Here is a 19,164-nt window from a genome sequence, read left to right as displayed (position 1 = left end):
GAAAATTATTGTACAGCAAGTGTAAAATGTAATAGTTAAAAGGGAGAATGAGGTCTGAACTGGCAAACTAGAAAAATATCCATAAAAGCACTAATACATGCAAACAATATCTCCAGTATCCGTATCCACATCCTACTGAAACTGACGCAGCTAAGACAGGCCAGCCACCTTTCAAGAATGCCCGATACTTGCCTGCCAAAGAAAATCTACGGCAAACTCTTAAATGTAGTATGCTTTCATGGCACACCAAAGAAGCAGTACAAGGACACCCTAAAGGTGTCCCTAAAGAGTTTCGGCATTGATCCGGAGTCACAGGAGCAAATCGCTCATGACCATCCATCCTGGAGGTCATCAGTCCTGAGCGGAGCACTGCCCTTAGAGCAGCAGTGCACAGCAGAGGCAGTGAGGAAGCACGTGGGCAGGAAAATGAAAACCTCTCAATGTCCAGTCCTCACTCTCCTGCCCCTGCTGTTCAGGGCAAAGATTTTTCATGGCTTTGTGAGTACACAAAATCACCTGCATACCCATGCAACCTAGCCTCCACTCCCCTCCTCTCTCTTCTTTCTCCTGTTCTCTTTTTTCCCTCTTTCTTTCCTGCTTCCTTTCTCTCTTCTGCTTCCCCTCCCCTGCTGGATGCAGTCACCTTCACTTGCAAAGGACAAACAATACATGCAAACAAGACTGGTTATAAAGGTAGCACTTGCTTGTCCCTTTTAACATTAGATAAAAAGTGTCTATCACTCATCCTTTTTACAACACAGAACCTTACATTTTAAGAAATGTCCCTGATCTGTGCTGTACTTTAAGCCTAAAATAGCAGAAAGATTTATTTTTGCTGTCTGCATGAAGCTAAGCTGAAGGAGGAGTGAATGAGTAGATAATAGGTAAGTCTTTATTTGAACATAACTAATGCACCTGGAACTAGCCATCCTTCTAGGTAGGCAGTTATCTCTGCTAATAGCCGGGAATACTATTAGTAGTTAGAGTACCTAGGACCTCTTTACACATGGCCCAGGAGTGAGGGCTTTTTAATTAGAGTATATTGCAGCAAATTGTGTAGCACAGTGCCAAAATTTGATACTGGCACTATCAAAAAGAAACAAAAACCCACCGCAAATAGCAGTGCAGCACACTACTGCAGCGTGGTACACGCAGCAACAGTGTGCTGTCAGAAATGGAGCCTGGCCAGCTAGAGCCATGCTTTGGCTGTCAGCCAGGCTCCGTGTGGCCAGATCAGCCCAAGGGGTCCCGAAACCCCAGGTAAGGCTGCAGGTGCTGCCCCCGTCTCTTACCACACCTGGGACAATTTGATGTGTTGGAGTGTACATGCAGGGGTGTGCACTGGAGCACAAAGTAGTGGCACATGCACACCCCTGCATGTGGGGACCCATCCACAGTGAGTAAACACATCAGGCAGAATCTTCAAAAGGTTACAATGGCAGTATAGGTAGATTTTCTTTTATAATCTACTCCCAATTTTGTTTTATTGCTAACAACTAATAAAAATGCTATCTGTTCCATATTTTAATATGAAATCAGCAGCAGGAAGAACTGGGGAACAAAAAGGCAGTGCAGATTAAAACTCTTCATTTTGTTTGCTATAGGATTCACTCAAACACCTTCCTTTGCAGTTTTCTCAAGTCAACATTTTTTTTTTTTTTTAAACAAATCTTCCTCTGTCAGTTTCTACTTAGAAGTGACTTTGTCTAACGCAGTAAGTACTCCAATGAACAGGAAAACAAATGTAAATTTATTTAAGAAGGGCTTAAACATTTCTTTGTTCTCATACTTTGTCAAAAGGTTTTGTATTAAGGTTTCTTCTTGTTTGGATTGTCTTTCCAGATGCGATAATTGAGTGCAGATGCCAGAGTTAACCAAGCTAGGTAAGGGAACATTAAGTAGGCTGATGTTTTGTTCACGTGGTACCAAGAGCTAGTTGTGGCTGTTGCAGCACCTGCAGTGAGTAGCAGAGCCACCAAACCCTGGAACAAAAGAAGTTAGTTAGTCTTCACTTACTCACTGCATTTTTCTTTGAGACTGGCCAAAATCTTTAATTTACAGTGGGAATTTTTGTGAAGATGTCTCGCAAATGATGAAAAGCAAAATGATGAAACTGTGGGCCTGGTGTACATTACTTAGGCTTGCTGGCAGAGCACAACTATGTCTGTGTCTACACTCATAGCTCTCCAGTAGCATCACACTCCCTCCTTTTGGTCAGCAGAAAAATGGTACCTCTGTGACCCTAAAGGCTTCTGCTGCTGCTAGGCAGAAAGCATGTATGGATACGCCTGCCTCTGCTGAGGTCCTTTTAGTGGCTCGGCTTTCCCAGTGTATTCCACAACAGCAGCTGTGCTGAAAGGGAGACATGCAGCTCTAACTGGTACTGTGATGGCTTGTCTGGGGCAGCTTTTTGGTGTCAGAAGCAACCTCGTATAGATGAAGCCTTATAATGCCACTTGCCAACACAGGAATCAGAACTCATGGTAGATGTAATATCTTTTATTAGACCAACTAGATTTTTGCGGGGGAGGGGGGTGGAATTTTCGGGCACAAGCACCCTTCAGACATGGGAGAAAAGATTGTAAAAGTTCTACGTAGAAATGAAAGTTCATATTTCATAGAAGAGCTGAGGATTTGTACTGAGTGGAGGCTGAAGCTTCCTGTCCTCACAGTCAATTTGGAAAAGACATTGTTATCTCTTAACAAGATTGTGCTGATGCAGAGCAAAAACACTGTAATGCAATTACAGAGCAAATGCACAAAAGCAAGCATTAATGCAATATTCAGTTGGAATTTCTTAATACTTATCAACATTTAAGGTTGCATAGGAGCAAAGATGATTTGGGATTTTCTTAACTGTTTATCTTTCCTCCATGGAATCATTTATTAATCTAGAATATAACTGGGAATCTATAAAGAAATGTTTTTCAAGCAGGGTGCCTTTAGAGCTTTTTAAAGGTGCCCCCAAATTAGCACTCTTAGGTGTGTAAACATGATTCACAAGGTTAAACCCAGACATTTCAAATAGGAATTCATAGCATTAAAAACATTCTGAACCTTCATGGTTTTTCTGAGCTCACTGCAATGAAGAAACCGTTCTACTGTTTTTCCATAGTCAAAGAGTCTAAATCTAATCTCAACCATGCACTTGGTCCACTAAAAGATAACACCCAGAAAAAAATCCTTACTTTACATATTTATGTGATCCTATTACCATAATGGAAATCCTAGAAATCCATAATGTGTTTAATCCATATACTAACCCTTTCAGGAAAGGAACCATTTAAAAATAGGGATTAAAACAGGGATAGGCAATGCACATAGCACACAAAGGCATTTTTCTTGGTGCGCATGCTTGGGGTGGATGGTAGGGAAGGGGCTGGGGCCGTGGCTGCATACCAAGAAAAATGCCTTTGTGTGCTATGTGCATTGCCTATCCCTGTTCTAATCCCTATTTTTAAATGGTTCCTTTCCTGAAAGGGTTAATATATGGATTAAACACATTATGGATTTCTAGGATTTCCATTATAGTAATAGGATCACATAAGTATGTAAAGTAAGGATTTTTTGTGGGTGTTATCTTTTACTGGACCAAGTGCATGGTTGAGGTTAGATTTAGATAAACTTTTGAATGCAGTGCATTCGTCCTCAGGTCATCATAATTTGTTTACGTAAATAACCAGCCAAATAGTGCATAGGACTAATGTCAAAACCAAGCCCTCTCCTGACCCCATCCTCTAATCCCCCAGAGACTGCAGAGAATTTTTAGAGCTATCTAAAATGGAAACTTTTATTACCTGAGTAATCTCATGATAACTCCTTTATCATTAGTGTTAGTTTAAAGAATAGCTAGAATTTTATTGTGGCATAGGTGTTTACTTTTTAATCACATGAATAATAGTCTTATCAAGCAGGGGGAGAAACTGGAATCCAAAAGTGTGATGATCTGAGAGAAACTGTGTATCTTTCTCTGCAGACTGAGCATAAATGACAAGGGAATTTTACACAATTAATTTTATATGAGCTAATTTGTTTATCGAGAATACAAAACTAAGTATACTTTCAGAATAAAAAGATAGACATAAACTACAAACTTTTATTATTCGCACTTTGCAGGTGATAGTAGTAGTCTGTGACAAAAGGGTTTGATTTCAATGTTATATTGTACCTACCCATCCTGTTTTGTGAGCCCCAAAAAAGATAGGAGTCCATGACCAGTTTAATGCCAGCTGCCCTGCATATAGTCCAAGTGGAACCACTGACTTTTTATTGAAGCCTCCCAACTCTTTCCACACCAGATAAGAACCATACCTGAATAAAATGAATGTGAGAATGTGTTTCTGACAGCTATACAAGTAGATAGCCATAAACAAACATGTCACATATTTTGTCAACATAAGTAAGGCAGATAAATTTCCTAGCATCCAAGTGAGTGAGAAGCATAAATTCTATTTTCAAAAACAGACACTTTCAGGAGGCTGCTAAGAGACTTCTGAAGATATGATAAAGGAACTGAAGTCATATAGGGTTAGTCTAGATCAGGGGCAGGCAATTATTTTGGGCAGGGGGCTGCTTACACAGTTTTGGCAAGCTGTCAAGGGCCCCTTGGTCACCATCTTGGGACCAATGTCCCAAGGCCAGAACTGATGGGACCCAGAGCAGGGTGCAGGTTGGCAGGGACCTGTGGAACTGGGCTAGGCTGCACCAGCAGGGAGAGCGGGAAGCTGGCCTGGCTCCATAGAGCCCCTGCTGACCAGCACCCTGTACCCCTGCTACTCTGGGCCCCACCAGCGCTGGTCCCAGGACATGGTGCAGGCCCTGTGCCCTTGCACCTGCTGACTCCCACTGTCCCCCCAGCCCTGTGGGGGCAGCATACAGCCCCAACCCCCTGCTCCATGGCAGGGAAGGAGCTGGTACGGAGTGCAGGGAAAAGCAGCCCCTCGCCCACCCTGTGGCCACCACCCTGTGCTGCAGTGGCGCTCAGTCCACACAGGGCTGTCCCGAGCATACACAGACAGCCCCATGTGGGCTGGGAGCGGCTGCAGCACAGGGCACTAGCTGCGGGGCAGGCGACGGGCCACTTTTCTCAGCACCAGCTTGTAACTCGGCCCCGCTGCTAGTCTGGGCCATGCTGGCTCTGAGCTCACCTGTTGGTGCTGTGCCGCAGCAACACCAGCTATGGCCCCCCCGCTTGCTGCGCTGGGCAGTGTTTGCTACTGGTGCCCGCCTGGAGCTCCCATGCTGGGCAGCCCAGAGCCGCGGTGGCAGTCTCACTGCAGCCTACCATGGCATGACTTCCTCCGGGCGGGCAGCAGCAGCAAACGCTGCCTAGTGTGGCAAGCAGGGGGGCTGCAGCTGCTGCCACCACGGCACAGCCCCAATGGGGAGCCCAGAGCCAGTGCAGGGCCCAGGGTGGCAGCAGGGCCGGTTTACAAGCTGGTACTGAGTGCAGGGAAAAGCGGCCCCTTGCCCACCCCATGGCCAGTGCCACTCGCAGCCCTCCTGGGCTCCCTGTACCTGCTCAGGACAGCCCCACATGGGCTGCAAGTGGCTACAGCACAGAGCACCAGCCACGGGGTGGGCGAGGGGCTGCTTTTCGACACACTCCGCACCAGCTCCTTCCCTGCTCTTCCCCGCATCCCCCTTACCTGAGCTTCCCATGCCGGGTCAGCCACATGGTCCCAGGCCTGCGGTTGCAAGAGCCTGCCAAGCTTCCCCTGGGTCCTACTGTCCCTGGTTCCTGTGATTTTTGACAGGAACCAAGGACAGATGCATTTTAATTTTCAAAAAAATTTTAAGCACCCCGTGGGCCAGACAGAATGGCCTCACAGGCCAGATTGGACAGGAAGCATAAAGCAAAGCAGCAGATGGAGCAGGCAAAGGGGACCAGAGTGGCACTAAGAGAAGGTGTAGAGCTAATTTGGGGCATTCCTGCCAAAATGCTTGGTCCCTACTGATCTAAGCTACCTCTGCCGCAGTCTTAGAAGTATTGCCCAACCACTTCCATCCTACACGCATCAAACCTGGAAATAAGGTGATAAAGTCAGTCTGGGGTTGCTGCCTCCTCCTTTTCCCTTCCTGCTGCTGTTCTCAGGCCCAGAGACATAAATCTTAAGACTGACAGCTGGGGATACCAGGCCTCCCAAAAGCAACCAAGAGTCACAGTGCCTTGTCTACCCTGAGCTGGGTGTTAATTTGAAGGTTGAATTTAATGAGTAGGGCCAAATGAGAGAGGGACCTACTTGATTTTGGTAGATGATGGTAAAGTGTTGTTTAAAGAATTTCTGTTTTTTGAGTTATTGGGGTGTTTTTTTAATTGTTAAAGGAAGGTATGGAATAACCAGGAACTGAGGCTGAGATGAGAAAAAAAAATGAGGGGCATGCCAAATCAGTGGTGAATATAGATTGAGATTGCATTTGTATAGATGGCAGTGATTTTCATCCTAATGTTTTGATGTCAGAAGGGAGAAGGCAGTAAAGAGAGATCAAAATAATATCTTCCAGAACATATATATTCTGGGAAATCTTCAAAGTAGAAAGTCAGAACCAAATTTTCAAGGATTTGGTAGGGAGATAAGAACTCATAGTTTATCTTTGTACTGGAAGAACCTCTATTTGAGCACATTCAGCATATAAATCTATTCATGTAACTGCTTTAGAACTTACTCTTTTTAGTTCTTCTTTCAGTGTTAGCAGATGCTTGACATCAGGGTCAAAAGACTGTTTCCCAAAAGGGCATTCATTCCCCTCTGTTAGTAAAAAGCTGGCATGGAGTCGTAGCAATATAAAAATCTGTGTTCTAGGTGAGAATGTGAATCTAGCTGTATACCAAGTTGGGCAGTAGATGTCAGTAAAGCTGCGTTGCAGGATAACTGCATGAATTCTAATCTGGTTACTGATGTCTTTCAAATTCACCATGTTTTCAAACATTCTGAATTTAATTGTTTAGCAGCAGGCATATCTCTCACGTGTGACTTTATTCACATGGGATATGAGAGGGGTTTTTTAATTTATAAGGGAATTAATCTTCTATATTGACTATGTCTCTTCTTGCTTCACAAATTTCAAGCTTCCTTCAACCAGGTCCCTGTCAAATATGAATGACATATTTAGCTGCAACTAAAGAAGAGCCTCACCATTTTCTCACTAGGAGGCGCTTAAATGCAGTGTTTTAAAAACTAGGGCAAGCATTTGAAATTGTTTACAGGTCTTTGCCTTCTAGCTCTTTGCTTTTTATGCCTTACTGTTTCTGAGTTAACTGGCTCTGCAAATCTGGTTATGCTGCTGTGGTTCTACAGCTGATGAACAGAGCTCACGTGCACCACACAGAGATAACATTAGGTTTTTCAGCAAACTTGTAAAACATACTTCACAGCTAGCTCCTCAGATATGAAATTCCTAGAGTGCTAGTGTTTTGCTAGATAATATTTAAAAAAGTGTGTAGGATGGCACAATCCCAAGAATCTTGTGTACATGTTAAAGGCCAGTAAAGGAACAGGGTTTACCAGACTGTCTGGGGAACTGCCATGCTTCTTGAGCATGCAGAATAGAACTTTATAGGTGCATCTACATGTCGCCCTAGGGCAACATAGCAGTGCGCTACAGCATGCTATGGTGACATCATGATCACATAGGTCTACACATGATCACTAGCTACATCACTGTAGCTGCACTATTGTGTACCACTGTGGCGACGTAACAGGGAAATCTAAGCATGCACCACCCATACGGTGCAGTATGGGCAGTTACTGTACCGTGTTTTAGTACTTCCAAAAGGAAGTACTAAAGACAGCACAGTAACAACACTTCTGTACGGTGGCGTGTAGATACACTCTATGAGTAGGACTTGTCCATGGAGAGGAAATGTTCAGAGCTACCTCTGGTGCATGGAGATGACCCATCCTCAATAAGAGGCATTAACCAAGTCCAACTGCCACAAATCACACCTATTCTGGTGAGGTTTTTCCAGAATATGAACCACTTTCAAACCTTATTCTTCAAAATGGTATGGTTGGAATGATGTTGTTACCATGACCGTCTAGGAAATATATAAGAGGCAAGGGCCTTTTGGGTGATATCTCGGATAGGACCAATAATTATTTTTATTGCTTGTCCAACAAAAGATACCACCCTAAAAAAATCCTTGTACTCTTAAAAATGTTAGTCAAACCACCTGGTATATAGTGAGAAGCCCAGACACTATCACTTGCTGCTTATACAGTTGATTTGAAGGAAGCCATATGATAGCTTTTCCACAGAAAAGCAATCCAGTCTTTTTTTTTTTCTGTTATTCTGCTTTTCATCAAAGAGGGTTTTTTGATTGTGCTTTGGTTTCAGTGCTAACTAGATAATATCACTAATGGAATGGAACAAAATATTTATGACCCCAGCTGACTTCCTGCCCTTTGGGCAGGGGGCTGGACTCGATGATCTCCCGAGGTCCCTTCCAGCTCTAATGTCTATGAAATCTATGAAAAACTGTATTTGCACAAGAAAAGAAAGAGGAGAGAATGAAGAATAAATGTTTTCGCTCGATCTGAGCCTTCAAGAGGCCGAGAAGCGATTTAGGTATACAATAACACAGCTTTCTAACTTATGCAACATAATTCAACATACCAGTCTAGCATTCCTAATGTACACTAAGTAACTACCAGAGAAGTTAAGTGTTTATATTCCATCTGAAAGACGTACCCCATCGATGTGTAGAGAGTTCCCCAGACTGGAGCGAACATCCAATTAGGTGGACACCAGGATGGCTTCTCTAGGTATTCATACCATCCGTGGATTTCTCTATCTGTTATCAAGCCTCCTAATATCCCTCCTACATGAGGCAGAAGTGTGAAACCAACACCTGGAGCCCATGCTGATACAGTGTCCATTGTGACTTTGAATCTGAAACAAACCCCAAACACCTGAATGTTAATTTGAAAAAAAAAAGTTATTTCAAGTAAAACTAGAAAAAGACTCCATTTAAACAGACATTTTAATTATAATTCTAATAGGCATGACCAAAATCCTAGTTAGGAGGTAACCATGTCCAGCCCACTATTGCCCTGTGGGCCTTTAGAAAAATCAGTAAAAGGAAGAAAGTTTCAGGTTTCCCCACAAAAAATGTCCCTGCAGATAAAAAAGTGTGAGAGAGAATACAGCAGGAAATAAAACGGTAAAAAAAAATAACAGCAAGTAAAGGAGATGAGAAATGCAAATTGAAATAAGGGTCATGCTTAAGTTTCACACATGGGCATGGAAAGTGAGGAGGGAAAGAAAGAGAGAAGAGAAAGATCAAAAAAGGGCTAAATTCTAGGAAAAAACCTTACCTAGGAATAGTTCAGGGCCAGTCTCCTGAGTTTTCCCACTGCACAATTTCTTGCAAAGTAGAATAGATAGAAGTCTGGAAGTAAACTGTAAATGGACCCATCCAGTTCTTCACTGCCATAGAACTTTTTATCACCTGCTCTCATACCAATGGGATGGTCTGGACAGGAATGATCCTGCCTCAGAGAAGGGGTTGGACTAGATGACCTCTGGGGCTAAGTACAGACAGTCTAAAAGTCTGAGGCTGCACTGATTTAGTCTTTTTGCAGGTTAGTCCAAACTGCAGAGATTAAATTGAAACAGAAGTGAATAGACATTTACCTTTGATTCAGAAAATGCAGCCACATGCCAGAACCAGCAGGTACTAGAGCACGGTTCTCTGGTATGTAGCCAGAATGTGCTGTGTGTTCACTTCCTCTTCCTGCTGACCCCAAGGTCTCTGGCACTTCCAGAATCACAGCATCAAGACTCTACAGCTTGCTTATCACTTCATTTTCCTGCTTCCAGGTGCTTCTGGGATTTGTAGTCCACAGTTGCAGCCAACAGTAAGTTTGAGCAGGGGGAGGGGAGTTTAACCCCCCTCCCTGGCCCCATACTCCAGCTGGGGTTTGCCTTGGGGGACACTCCTCCCCTGCAGATTGGACTGCATTCCCAGCTGGGCTTACCCCGCCCTTGTTGGACAGCCCTCAGTGCTCCAGCTAGGGAACAAAGGGGCAGGGCCAGCCCTGTTCTCTGGGGCAGACAGCCCAGTCCATCCCAGGGCTGAAAAGCATGCTGGGATACTGGGGGGACTGTGATTTAACCTGAACCAGGAGGGTACAGAAATTTCATAAACCGGTTTGACCCAAATCAGTTAAGTCTGATACTACATTCAACCAGGTTTATCTTATACCATTTTCAGCCATTTTCAAACTGGTTTATGAACACTCAGCTTCTGTTCTGTTACAGGTTTAAACCAGTTTCTGATCACTTAAGCAGGTTTATGTGTAACTTCTGTTCCTAGCCTGGAGCTCCATTCCAGCCCTACTTCTCTCTGACACCTAATTTTGATTTTGCCCTATTGTCTGTTCAAATAGGGCAAAATCAAAAACAAGTACGTATTTAGATGTATAATAGTTTTTTATGTACTTTTCATTGAACACCCAGTAAATATTTCCAAAGTAACAAAGTTGCAAAGCATATAAAACAATGTTAGCTCTGATTTGTCACAGTAGTAAAATATTTTATTGAATATAATTTGAATGACTGATGTTTGGTGTCCTAAAATTGCTGTTTAACTGTGACATAGCAACCAAGTCAGGTCATCTTTTTTTAGTGTTATTGTTGTTGAATTTGATAGTTTGATCTTCACATTATTTTTGCAAATATTCCAGCACAAAGTTAAAAGATCAGCAGTGGTTGTAACTAAAGTGATAGCAAGAAATGAAAGATTATGTGGCAGAGCTGGGTCCATTAACTGTTTACTTTCTAGATTTACTAATATTTCGGGAGTATACAGAAGTTGTAGGACTTCACAACTGTCCAGTGGTTTGTCAACGTGTGCTGAGTTTCACAGACATTTTGAATCTTAACAATTGTCCTTTAATGATAAACATGGGCCGGCAGCATGGGAATGCAGTCAGGAAGGCCACAGATGCATCTCAAGAAGGTTCAAGGAGGTGATCCTCCCCCACTGGTCAGGCTGCAGCTGGAGTACTGCGTCCAGTTATGGGCGCCGCACTTTAAGAGGAATGTGGACAACATGGAGAGGGTCCAGAGGAGGGCCACTCGCATGATCAGGAGAGGCTACAGGACCTGAACCTGTTCAGCCTCTACAAGAGAAGGCTGAGGGGGGATCTAGTGGCTTGTTACAAACTAGTCAGGGGGGACCAGCAGGCACTGGGGAAGTCCTTGTTCCCCCGAGCACTGCCAGGAGTGACCAGGAATAACGGTCACAAGCTGGCAGAGGGTAGATTTAGGCTAGATATCAGGAGGCGCTACTTCACGGTCAGGGCGGCTAGGATCTGGAACCAACTTCCAAGAGAAGTGGTGCTGGCTCCTACCCTGGGAGTCTTTAAGAGGAGGTTAGATGCACACCTTGCTGGGGTCGTTTGACCCCAGTACTCTTTCCTGCCATGGCAGGGGGTCCCTTCCGACCCTAGAAACTATGAAATGATTGTTTTGATTCAGGATTTTGCCCTGAGTTTTTTGGGATGTTTTAAAGTGCCAAAAGCTTAGCTTGGAATGGTTTACAGAAAGAGAAACCTGATCCTCAAAAGACCATCAGAGTTGGGGCTTCCCTTGCTTAGATTATAGGAGGTCTAAAGCATATGGAAAGATATAAGACGATTTGGCAGAAGACACTGGAGGAAAATGCCTCTTGATACCTCCCTTGATACCTCCCTTTTCATATCCACTTCCCCCTCTCTTCCATGTCCTACCATTCTCTTTGGTCTTCCCAAGCACCATTCTGCTGAGAGTATGCTTCTTTTCATATATACCTGTATGTCCAACCCATTTCCCTCCTCCTCCTGTACTTGCTCCACAGTTTCCTGCTTATTCATTACCAGCCCCTTCATCTCTGGCAATTGAAGCAGCACAGCCTGATTTAAAATTTAATTGTTTGAATGTGTTTTTAAACTTGTTTGGGATACTCCCAGGGGATAAATGTTTACTAGTGTACTTTCAGCTGGAGCTAGCAGGCCCGGAGAAATGAGGCGAACAGAACAATATGTCTGTGCAGGGTATCTCTCAATCTTGGTCTAACGCATGGAAATCCAGAACTAGAATTTTCTTCCTCCTCCTGGTCCACTTCTTTCTTAAAACGAAAGTATGGGAACAACTATGTATGGTAACCAACATTTCCTTCAAAGTCTCTTTTAAAATGCAAAGCAGGAATTCCTCTGCTAAAGGAAGGCAGCTAAAGGATGGCAGTCAGCTTCCTCTTCCTGCCAAAATAAGAGTGTTTCTTGATTGTTCTCTTTCCTTGCTTAAGGAGGTCAAGAGAGAACTGTTTCTTCCTATGCCTAGTCTTTATATCTCTGCCCTAATGGAAGCGCTAGCTGACCCTTTTCTTGTATTCCTTCATTGCGTTTGTACTGCTGTCCCAAAATATTTACATTATTTATTTTTGCTATCCTGTCACTAACTCTCCAGTCTTCCAGATTTAAAAACACTATAAGAAACTTTTCAGCTGAACCATCAAAACAAGCAATGTTTGTGTCTGTAGACCCAGATATTTTAGGAATAATGAGGAGTCCTATATCAAAATAATAATTTTGGGGGTTTTTATGGCTGCCCACTCAGTTGTTTCTCTTCCCCTCCCCATACTATGTGTGTGTATGTGCGCATGCATGTAGAGATGCACACACTCAATCCACAAACACTCTCACACACATTTATAACATAAAGCCAATTCCAAAATGTAACTGAGTCACTAACATTAATTGCGGAGTCTGAGTTTGTCTCAGATGTCTCTTATTTCATGTGCTGTCCATGTCTGATCCTCCTCCTTAAGGCATATATACATATTGCCCTATGGCGACATTATTATACTGTGCTTTAGTAGTTCCTTTTGGAAGTAGTACTTTTGGAAGTACTAAAGCACAGCACAGTAACCAGTGACTGGTTGCATCCTGAGGGACAGCCAGCATGGGTTTGTTGCAGGTAGATCTTGCCTGACCAATCCCATCTCCTATGGCCAGGTCACATATCACCTGGACAAGGGAGAAGAGATTGACACCATATATCTGGACTACAAAAAGCCTTTGATCTCGTGTCCCATAATCTCCTCATGGGAAAACTGGCACACTGCAACCTTGGCTACATCACAGTCTGATGGGTGGGGAATTGGCTCCAAGGTCGGACTCAGAGAGTGGTAATCAACGGAAGTGAATCATCATGGTGCTCCATGACCAGTGGTGTCCCCCAAGGCTCTGTCCTTGAACCTGTACTCTTTAACATCTTTATTAACACTGTGGATCTTGGTGTCAGAAGCGGATTGGCCAAGTTCTCTGATGACACCAAACTTTGGGGTGAAGCATTCACAGGATAGGTTGGTGATCCAAGCCGACCTTGACAGGCTTAGAAAATAGGCAGATAAAAGCTGATGACATTCAATACAGAAAAATGCAAGGTACTCCACCACAGGAGAAAAAACCCACATCATGCTCCACAGTAGAAAGGGACTTGGGGGTCATGACTGATCACAAAATGACCACGAGCCACCAATGCGATGTCATAGCTGGTAAAGCAAACAAAACTCTGGCTTGCATCCATAGATGCTTCTTAAGCAAATCTCAAGATGTCATCCTCCTGCTGTGCTCAGCCTTGGTGAGGCCACAGCTGGAGTACTGCATCCAATTCTGGGCTCCACAGTTTAAAAAGGATGCGGAAAAGCTTGAGAGAGTCCAGAGGAGAGCCATGTGCATGATTAGAGGGCAAGAGAACAGGCCGTAAGACGAAAGGCTGAGAGCCATGGGCATGGGTGACTGGTGCCTCTTGAATCAGGGGGGCATGTGCCTCCTGGAATAGAGTTTAGAGGTGGTGCAAGCACCTACTCTGGACTCTGTTAAGAAACATTTGAATGCCTATCTTGCTGGAATCCTTTGACCCTAGCTGACTTTGTGCCCCTGGGGCAAAGGGCTGGACTTGATGATCTTCTGAGGTCCCTTCTAGCCCTAATGTCTGAAATGTATTAAATCTATGAAACTACCCCATACTGTGCTGTATGTGTAGCACAGGGTTATTTTTAGCCACTACTTTGCCATAGTGGCACACTATAATGAAGGAGCCACACCACTATGCAAAGTAGCTGTCTGTCATGTGAACACTACAGTGCCGTAGCACATCATTACATTCCGTACATTCCATAGTGTGTTGTGTAGACATGGCCTCATAGGGTTAACAGAGATGCTATACTATTATTGGGATTTTCATATTGGCTCACCAAGACACTAAATTCATACTGCTCTTTTCTAGGAATATATATCCAACCCAGAATATATATAATTCCAAACATCAATACCAGGGAAAATTTCTAAAGTTTTTTTTTTTCTGTTTACTACTCCCCAGCTCCCCCCAATAATGTAGTAAAGTAGTAACATCCCAGATAAGTTCCACCTGAAATCAGATGCATAATACAAAATTTTGGGGAGAATGGTGGTGACTTCTTTTTGATGGTCCTAGAGGAGCAGAAGTTTGAAAATAGGGTTTGTACAGAGAAGTCAATATGGGGTGACTACTGCTGCTCATAATTCAGGAGGAATGGTGACACTGACTGTATGCAAACAGTTTTCAAAACACACAATTAAAAAACGTGTTTCACTGATATTTCACGTACAGTAATCCTAGGAATAGTAAGGACATTTTTCAGAAAACGTGATTGTATTTCTTAAGGACAAAAGGAGTACAGTAGAATATTATAATAGTATATAATATATTGAATATATTAAAACACACTAAGTTCATACTGTTCTTTTCTGGGTCAACCCAACTTCCATAATAACATCCTCATTTCTGGTCACTTAAATGCCATGCTTCATTAGCAATAAACCACTCCAGGATATGCATGGCTAGTATGTTACTGGCGCAACTGTCCTAACAGGTTGAAAGGACTTTGTCCTCAGCCTTTCTAAACATGGGAGATATGCATCGGTGACTTAATGAACAACCTGCTGTGGGCCTCTTCTTTAGCAAAGAGTGCCTGAAAAGGGGTATGTTAATCCATGTCATCAATTTTATACTTGATTGTAACAGAAATCTGAAGTGACTGAGTCTTACTGGACCTGGAACAAGTGGCTGGTAATCCCATCCCTAAGTACTTGACAGAATGTTTGTATTGGTGCTGCTAATAATAGTAATATTAAACCCAACCTAACAGTAATATTTCTCTCTTCACCCACTGAACAAAGATAAGTAATTTAACTGAAAGGGTGGTATGCATTAGAGATGTACTTACTGCTTGGGTGGAAGGCTTAAATTAGTTCTGAATTTAGTTCTGAATGTGATGTTAGCCTTATCTCACTGAACATTAGGGTAAAGAAACTAAACTGCTCTCTGCATTGAGTAGAGAACTAGCAAGATTCTGACTCTGGAAATGCATTTATAGTAGTGTGCAATATTTATGTTTATTCAATGACATTTTGTACTAGCTAGACCTTTTCAGAGCAGTCTTCCTTCCTAGATAAGAGTTGTACTAAACCATACCTGGAGGTTATAAATGCATGAATCACTATAGCAAGACCTCCAGCTGGTAAACTGAAGTGCAACCTCCTGCTAGGCCCCAAACAGAAATAACCATGCTAGCAAAAGCCAACTATTTGTTGTCCAATAGCAGGGAAAAGTCCATAGCTGTGAAGTGGCTTAATGGGAAGACAAATGCTCTTGATAGTAAGAGATAGTCTCAAAGAAGCAAATAATTCAGTGTGTTTTCCTGTTTCACCTCAGTCTGGTACAGGCTCTTTACCTGCTGTCCTGTTTTAACTCAGCATTAGGAAAAATGATGCAATTTTACACATGGACAAAAGTACTTGGAGCAGGATGCCATACTGCTGTTGATTTCATCCATATTATCTCACTACCTCTCCCAATTACTTTACATACGATAAAATGCAGAGAAGACTAAGTCCTGTAGGATTTCACAACAGAGGGTTCTGGAGGGAGAATTATATTTATACAAAAATAACCTTCTCTAATTGGTCTAACAGGTCCAGTATCATTACTTGCCTTTCTGATTCATTGTTATTCCACTGTGTTAAGGAACCTAAATCTTTTCAACTTATTTGTGAACTCTGACTCACTGTTAGGCCATTGTTTCATAACACCGAAGTAATGCAAACTGACTATGCAAGTGCAAATGCAGCTTGCAAATGTTCACTTCTCTTGCTTGTAATCTCTCCATTGTGTGCTGGATTTAATTAAATGTATTTCACCCCAGCCTTTTAAAAATGTATTCCATTTAATTGCCTCCAATCAGTTAAGAAATCTGTTAGGTTGGAAATCCAATTGCAACTCCAGAAGTAGTGGTCATAAAAAATCTGAAGAAATACCATTTTTTAAGAAGTAAGATTGATCCATTAACAAAGAAATATCAGTTATTTTTTTTAATCCTGCATACAGCAAATATCTACAATAAGAGATTTGAGATGTACAGTGGAGTCATTTAAGGTCACCACAAGATCAAATGAAAGAGGAAGTGGGGCAAAGCAAATAAATGACACCACTGAGTTAATAGGATTCCGTTCATCCATGGGGTGGGGGGCACCTCCAGGTATTCCTCCCTAATAGAACAATTCTAATTGAATTCATGTGCCATCCCCAGAAACTTAATCAATGTATCTTTCTTGGGTGTGCTTCTTGCAAATTCCTATCTCCTCTGTTCATGCACAGAGTTTCTGGCTTGCAAGAAGTCAGCTCTTTAGTAGAAGAGCTCTGGGCTTGGTGCAGCTGCTTGCAGCCAGGAGTGTATTGCAAAATTCTCCAAACACATTGAGCTTCCTGTGGTAGCACTCCGTCCTTCACTCCATGTGATATGGAAACAAGCATTTGAATTGCTATAAATTTTCTTGGGGCAGGTTTTCTACCCTCCTGACTAGGGTCCAAGTTCCAGACCCATCTCAGACAAGGGGGGGTCACTAACTACAGCTTCCCAAGTGACTGATTACGCAAGTGTAAATGCAGCTTGCAAATGTTCACCTCTCTTGCTTGTAATCTCTCCGTTGTGTGCTGGATTTAATTAAATGTATTTCATCCCAGCCTTTTAAAAATGTATTCCATTTAATTGCCTCCAATCAGTTAAGAAATCTGCTAGGTTGGAAATCCAATTGCAACTCCAGAAGTAATGGTCATTAAAATCTGAAGAAAGATTTATGCAACTTGAAGAGAAACCAGAGTATATACACTATATTTAGGTTCAAGAAGGATTTTTACCCCCTGGTCAGGCAGGGGGGTGCACTCCCTCCCAGCCCTGCTTCTCTAAGATAACTAGCAGTGTCTTGGGCAGCCTGCAGGCATGATCCTGGCAATACTGGAAAGAGAAAATGAAACTACATTTCTGGCTCTTCGAAGGCTTAAGATGGCGAGGACAGACCCCACCCAAGCCCTGTGGACTACTGATTCAGCAGGTCCATCGTTCTCCCGCGTTCCAGCTCCTGGCTCCCCATCGTGACAAGCCTCCTAACCCACCCTGCACCTTCGTACAACAGGATTTCCACCCCTGAGGCTAGAGGGGAACAGGAGCAGGAAGGGGACAAGAGCCTAACACTTGTCACGTGGACAAATTAAGGGGAAGTTCAGGGAGGAACTAAGCTCTCCCCCCCCAGACAAGAGCCCCCCTGTAAAATTTGAAAATCATAAGGGGGGGGGGGTCGCCAACCAGAATGCTCCTTCACTCAGGTGGACTTGTTAATCAATGAACCGTTTACATTTTTTTGCAGACCCCCCGCCAAGAGTAGGGTTGCCAAACCTCCAGGATTGCCCTGGAGTCTCCTGGAATTAGACATAAATCTCCAGGAGACTTCTGAGAGTCACCTGGGAGATCAATGCTGCGGCATTCATTAAATGTTTAATCTGATTTATAGCCCAGTGAGTTTTTAAAATGTAATAGTAATGAGCATTTGCCTTCCTGATGTAATGTCTACGTCCTGTGTAAACCTCCCGGAAGAGATACGAAGAGAGCTGGCAACCCTACCCAAGAGTCAAACTGTCATTCAAAAACCCTGCATGGGCCCACTATGCCGGGTGGGTGCATGGAGACCCTCCCCGCCCCTCATACACTCCGCTGCCCTGATCACCCCGGAAACCCACCTCTCCCGCTGGGGGCACTGTGAAGCTTCCGCTGCCCGCACAGCCACACCAGGCTGCCGCCGCCGCCTCCGGGAAACAGCAGGAAGGCGGGAGTGTGCTGCCAAAGCCACTCCTACACACAGCCACAGGCCCTCCCCAGGAGGAGGGGAAGGGAGGGAACGAGGGAGGAAAGCGGGGAGCCTGCACTGGATGTGTAGTGGCTGCTGGGTCTGCAGGGGGCTGGAGAGAAGGCGCTCTGAGCTGGCACTGGAGTCGGGTTGGAGCTTGGTGGGCTGCTGCCTTTTCCACCTGTTAGGTATATAAGGAGCACTAAGGCTCTCACTCCTCTGCCAGCTGCCCAAATTCTTGATTTTGTAATCAGACAAGGTTCTTTGGGTAGATGTCATATCTTTTATTAGACCAACTAAGTAGTTGGAAATACCGTTCTTTGCAAGTTTTCAGGTACAAACACCCTTCTTCAGGCAAGAGAAAGTTAATAGTGTGCTCTCCTGGGTAGATTTTGTAATCTGTCTTCATGGGACCCTTAAGGCTAATAAAACTCCAGTTGACACTAGCACTGGTGTTGATTCATCACATCCAGTTGCTTCTTTGGGCCTCCCTATTAACTAAGGGGAAAAGAGAGTGATGACTCTCATATTAAAAAGAGACAGAAAAGAAAATCGTGACAGAACAAAAAAAATACATAAAAAATGCCTGCCTAAGCAGCAGGCAGCTAATGAAAGGGAAATCAAAAGAACAGCTGCCTCCAGATATTATTTTCAGTCAGGGTTATCAGCAAGTTTATTAAAGTTTAAGTTTATTCCTGACTTTTCTTCCCAAGAAGAAAATGAATCAAACCTACTAGATGTTACTGCATGATTGAAATAATATAGCCTGGCTAATCTCTTTGCCCTTTAGCTGTTCTGTGTGCTAGAAACTCTTGGGTACAGAAGATGTGTGGTGCTTAAATCTGTGAGGGCCTTGATGCAAAGCCCATGCACAGCACTTGGCTACACAGTTCTTTTAGAGCCAAGTTAGGAACCCCATTGACCAGTGACTTTTCTGTCTCCCTCCAAGAATGAAGTG

The 19,164-nt window shown here is 43.5% G+C and overlaps 1 protein-coding gene across 1 annotated transcript; it reads right to left on the bottom strand.

Annotated features, from left to right (window-relative positions):
- Positions 1-1,729: 1,729 nt before the first annotated feature.
- On the bottom strand, positions 1,730-18,228 carry TSPO (translocator protein). Its single transcript, XM_090043741.1, has 4 exons — positions 18,100-18,228; positions 8,692-8,892; positions 4,173-4,311; positions 1,730-1,982 (listed from the first exon to the last, which is right to left on the bottom strand). Exons 2-4 carry the CDS (start codon positions 8,877-8,879, stop codon positions 1,809-1,811), a joined length of 501 nt encoding a protein of 166 aa, XP_089899867.1. The 5' UTR covers positions 8,880-8,892; positions 18,100-18,228; the 3' UTR covers positions 1,730-1,808.
- Positions 18,229-19,164: the final 936 nt, after the last annotated feature.

This window comes from Crocodylus siamensis, chromosome 4 (assembly GCF_052110815.1).
Source record: "Crocodylus siamensis isolate JL-2025a chromosome 4, ASM5211081v1, whole genome shotgun sequence".
NCBI lineage: Eukaryota > Metazoa > Chordata > Crocodylia > Crocodylidae > Crocodylus > Crocodylus siamensis.
This window is presented reverse-complemented; position numbering and strand designations above follow the sequence as displayed.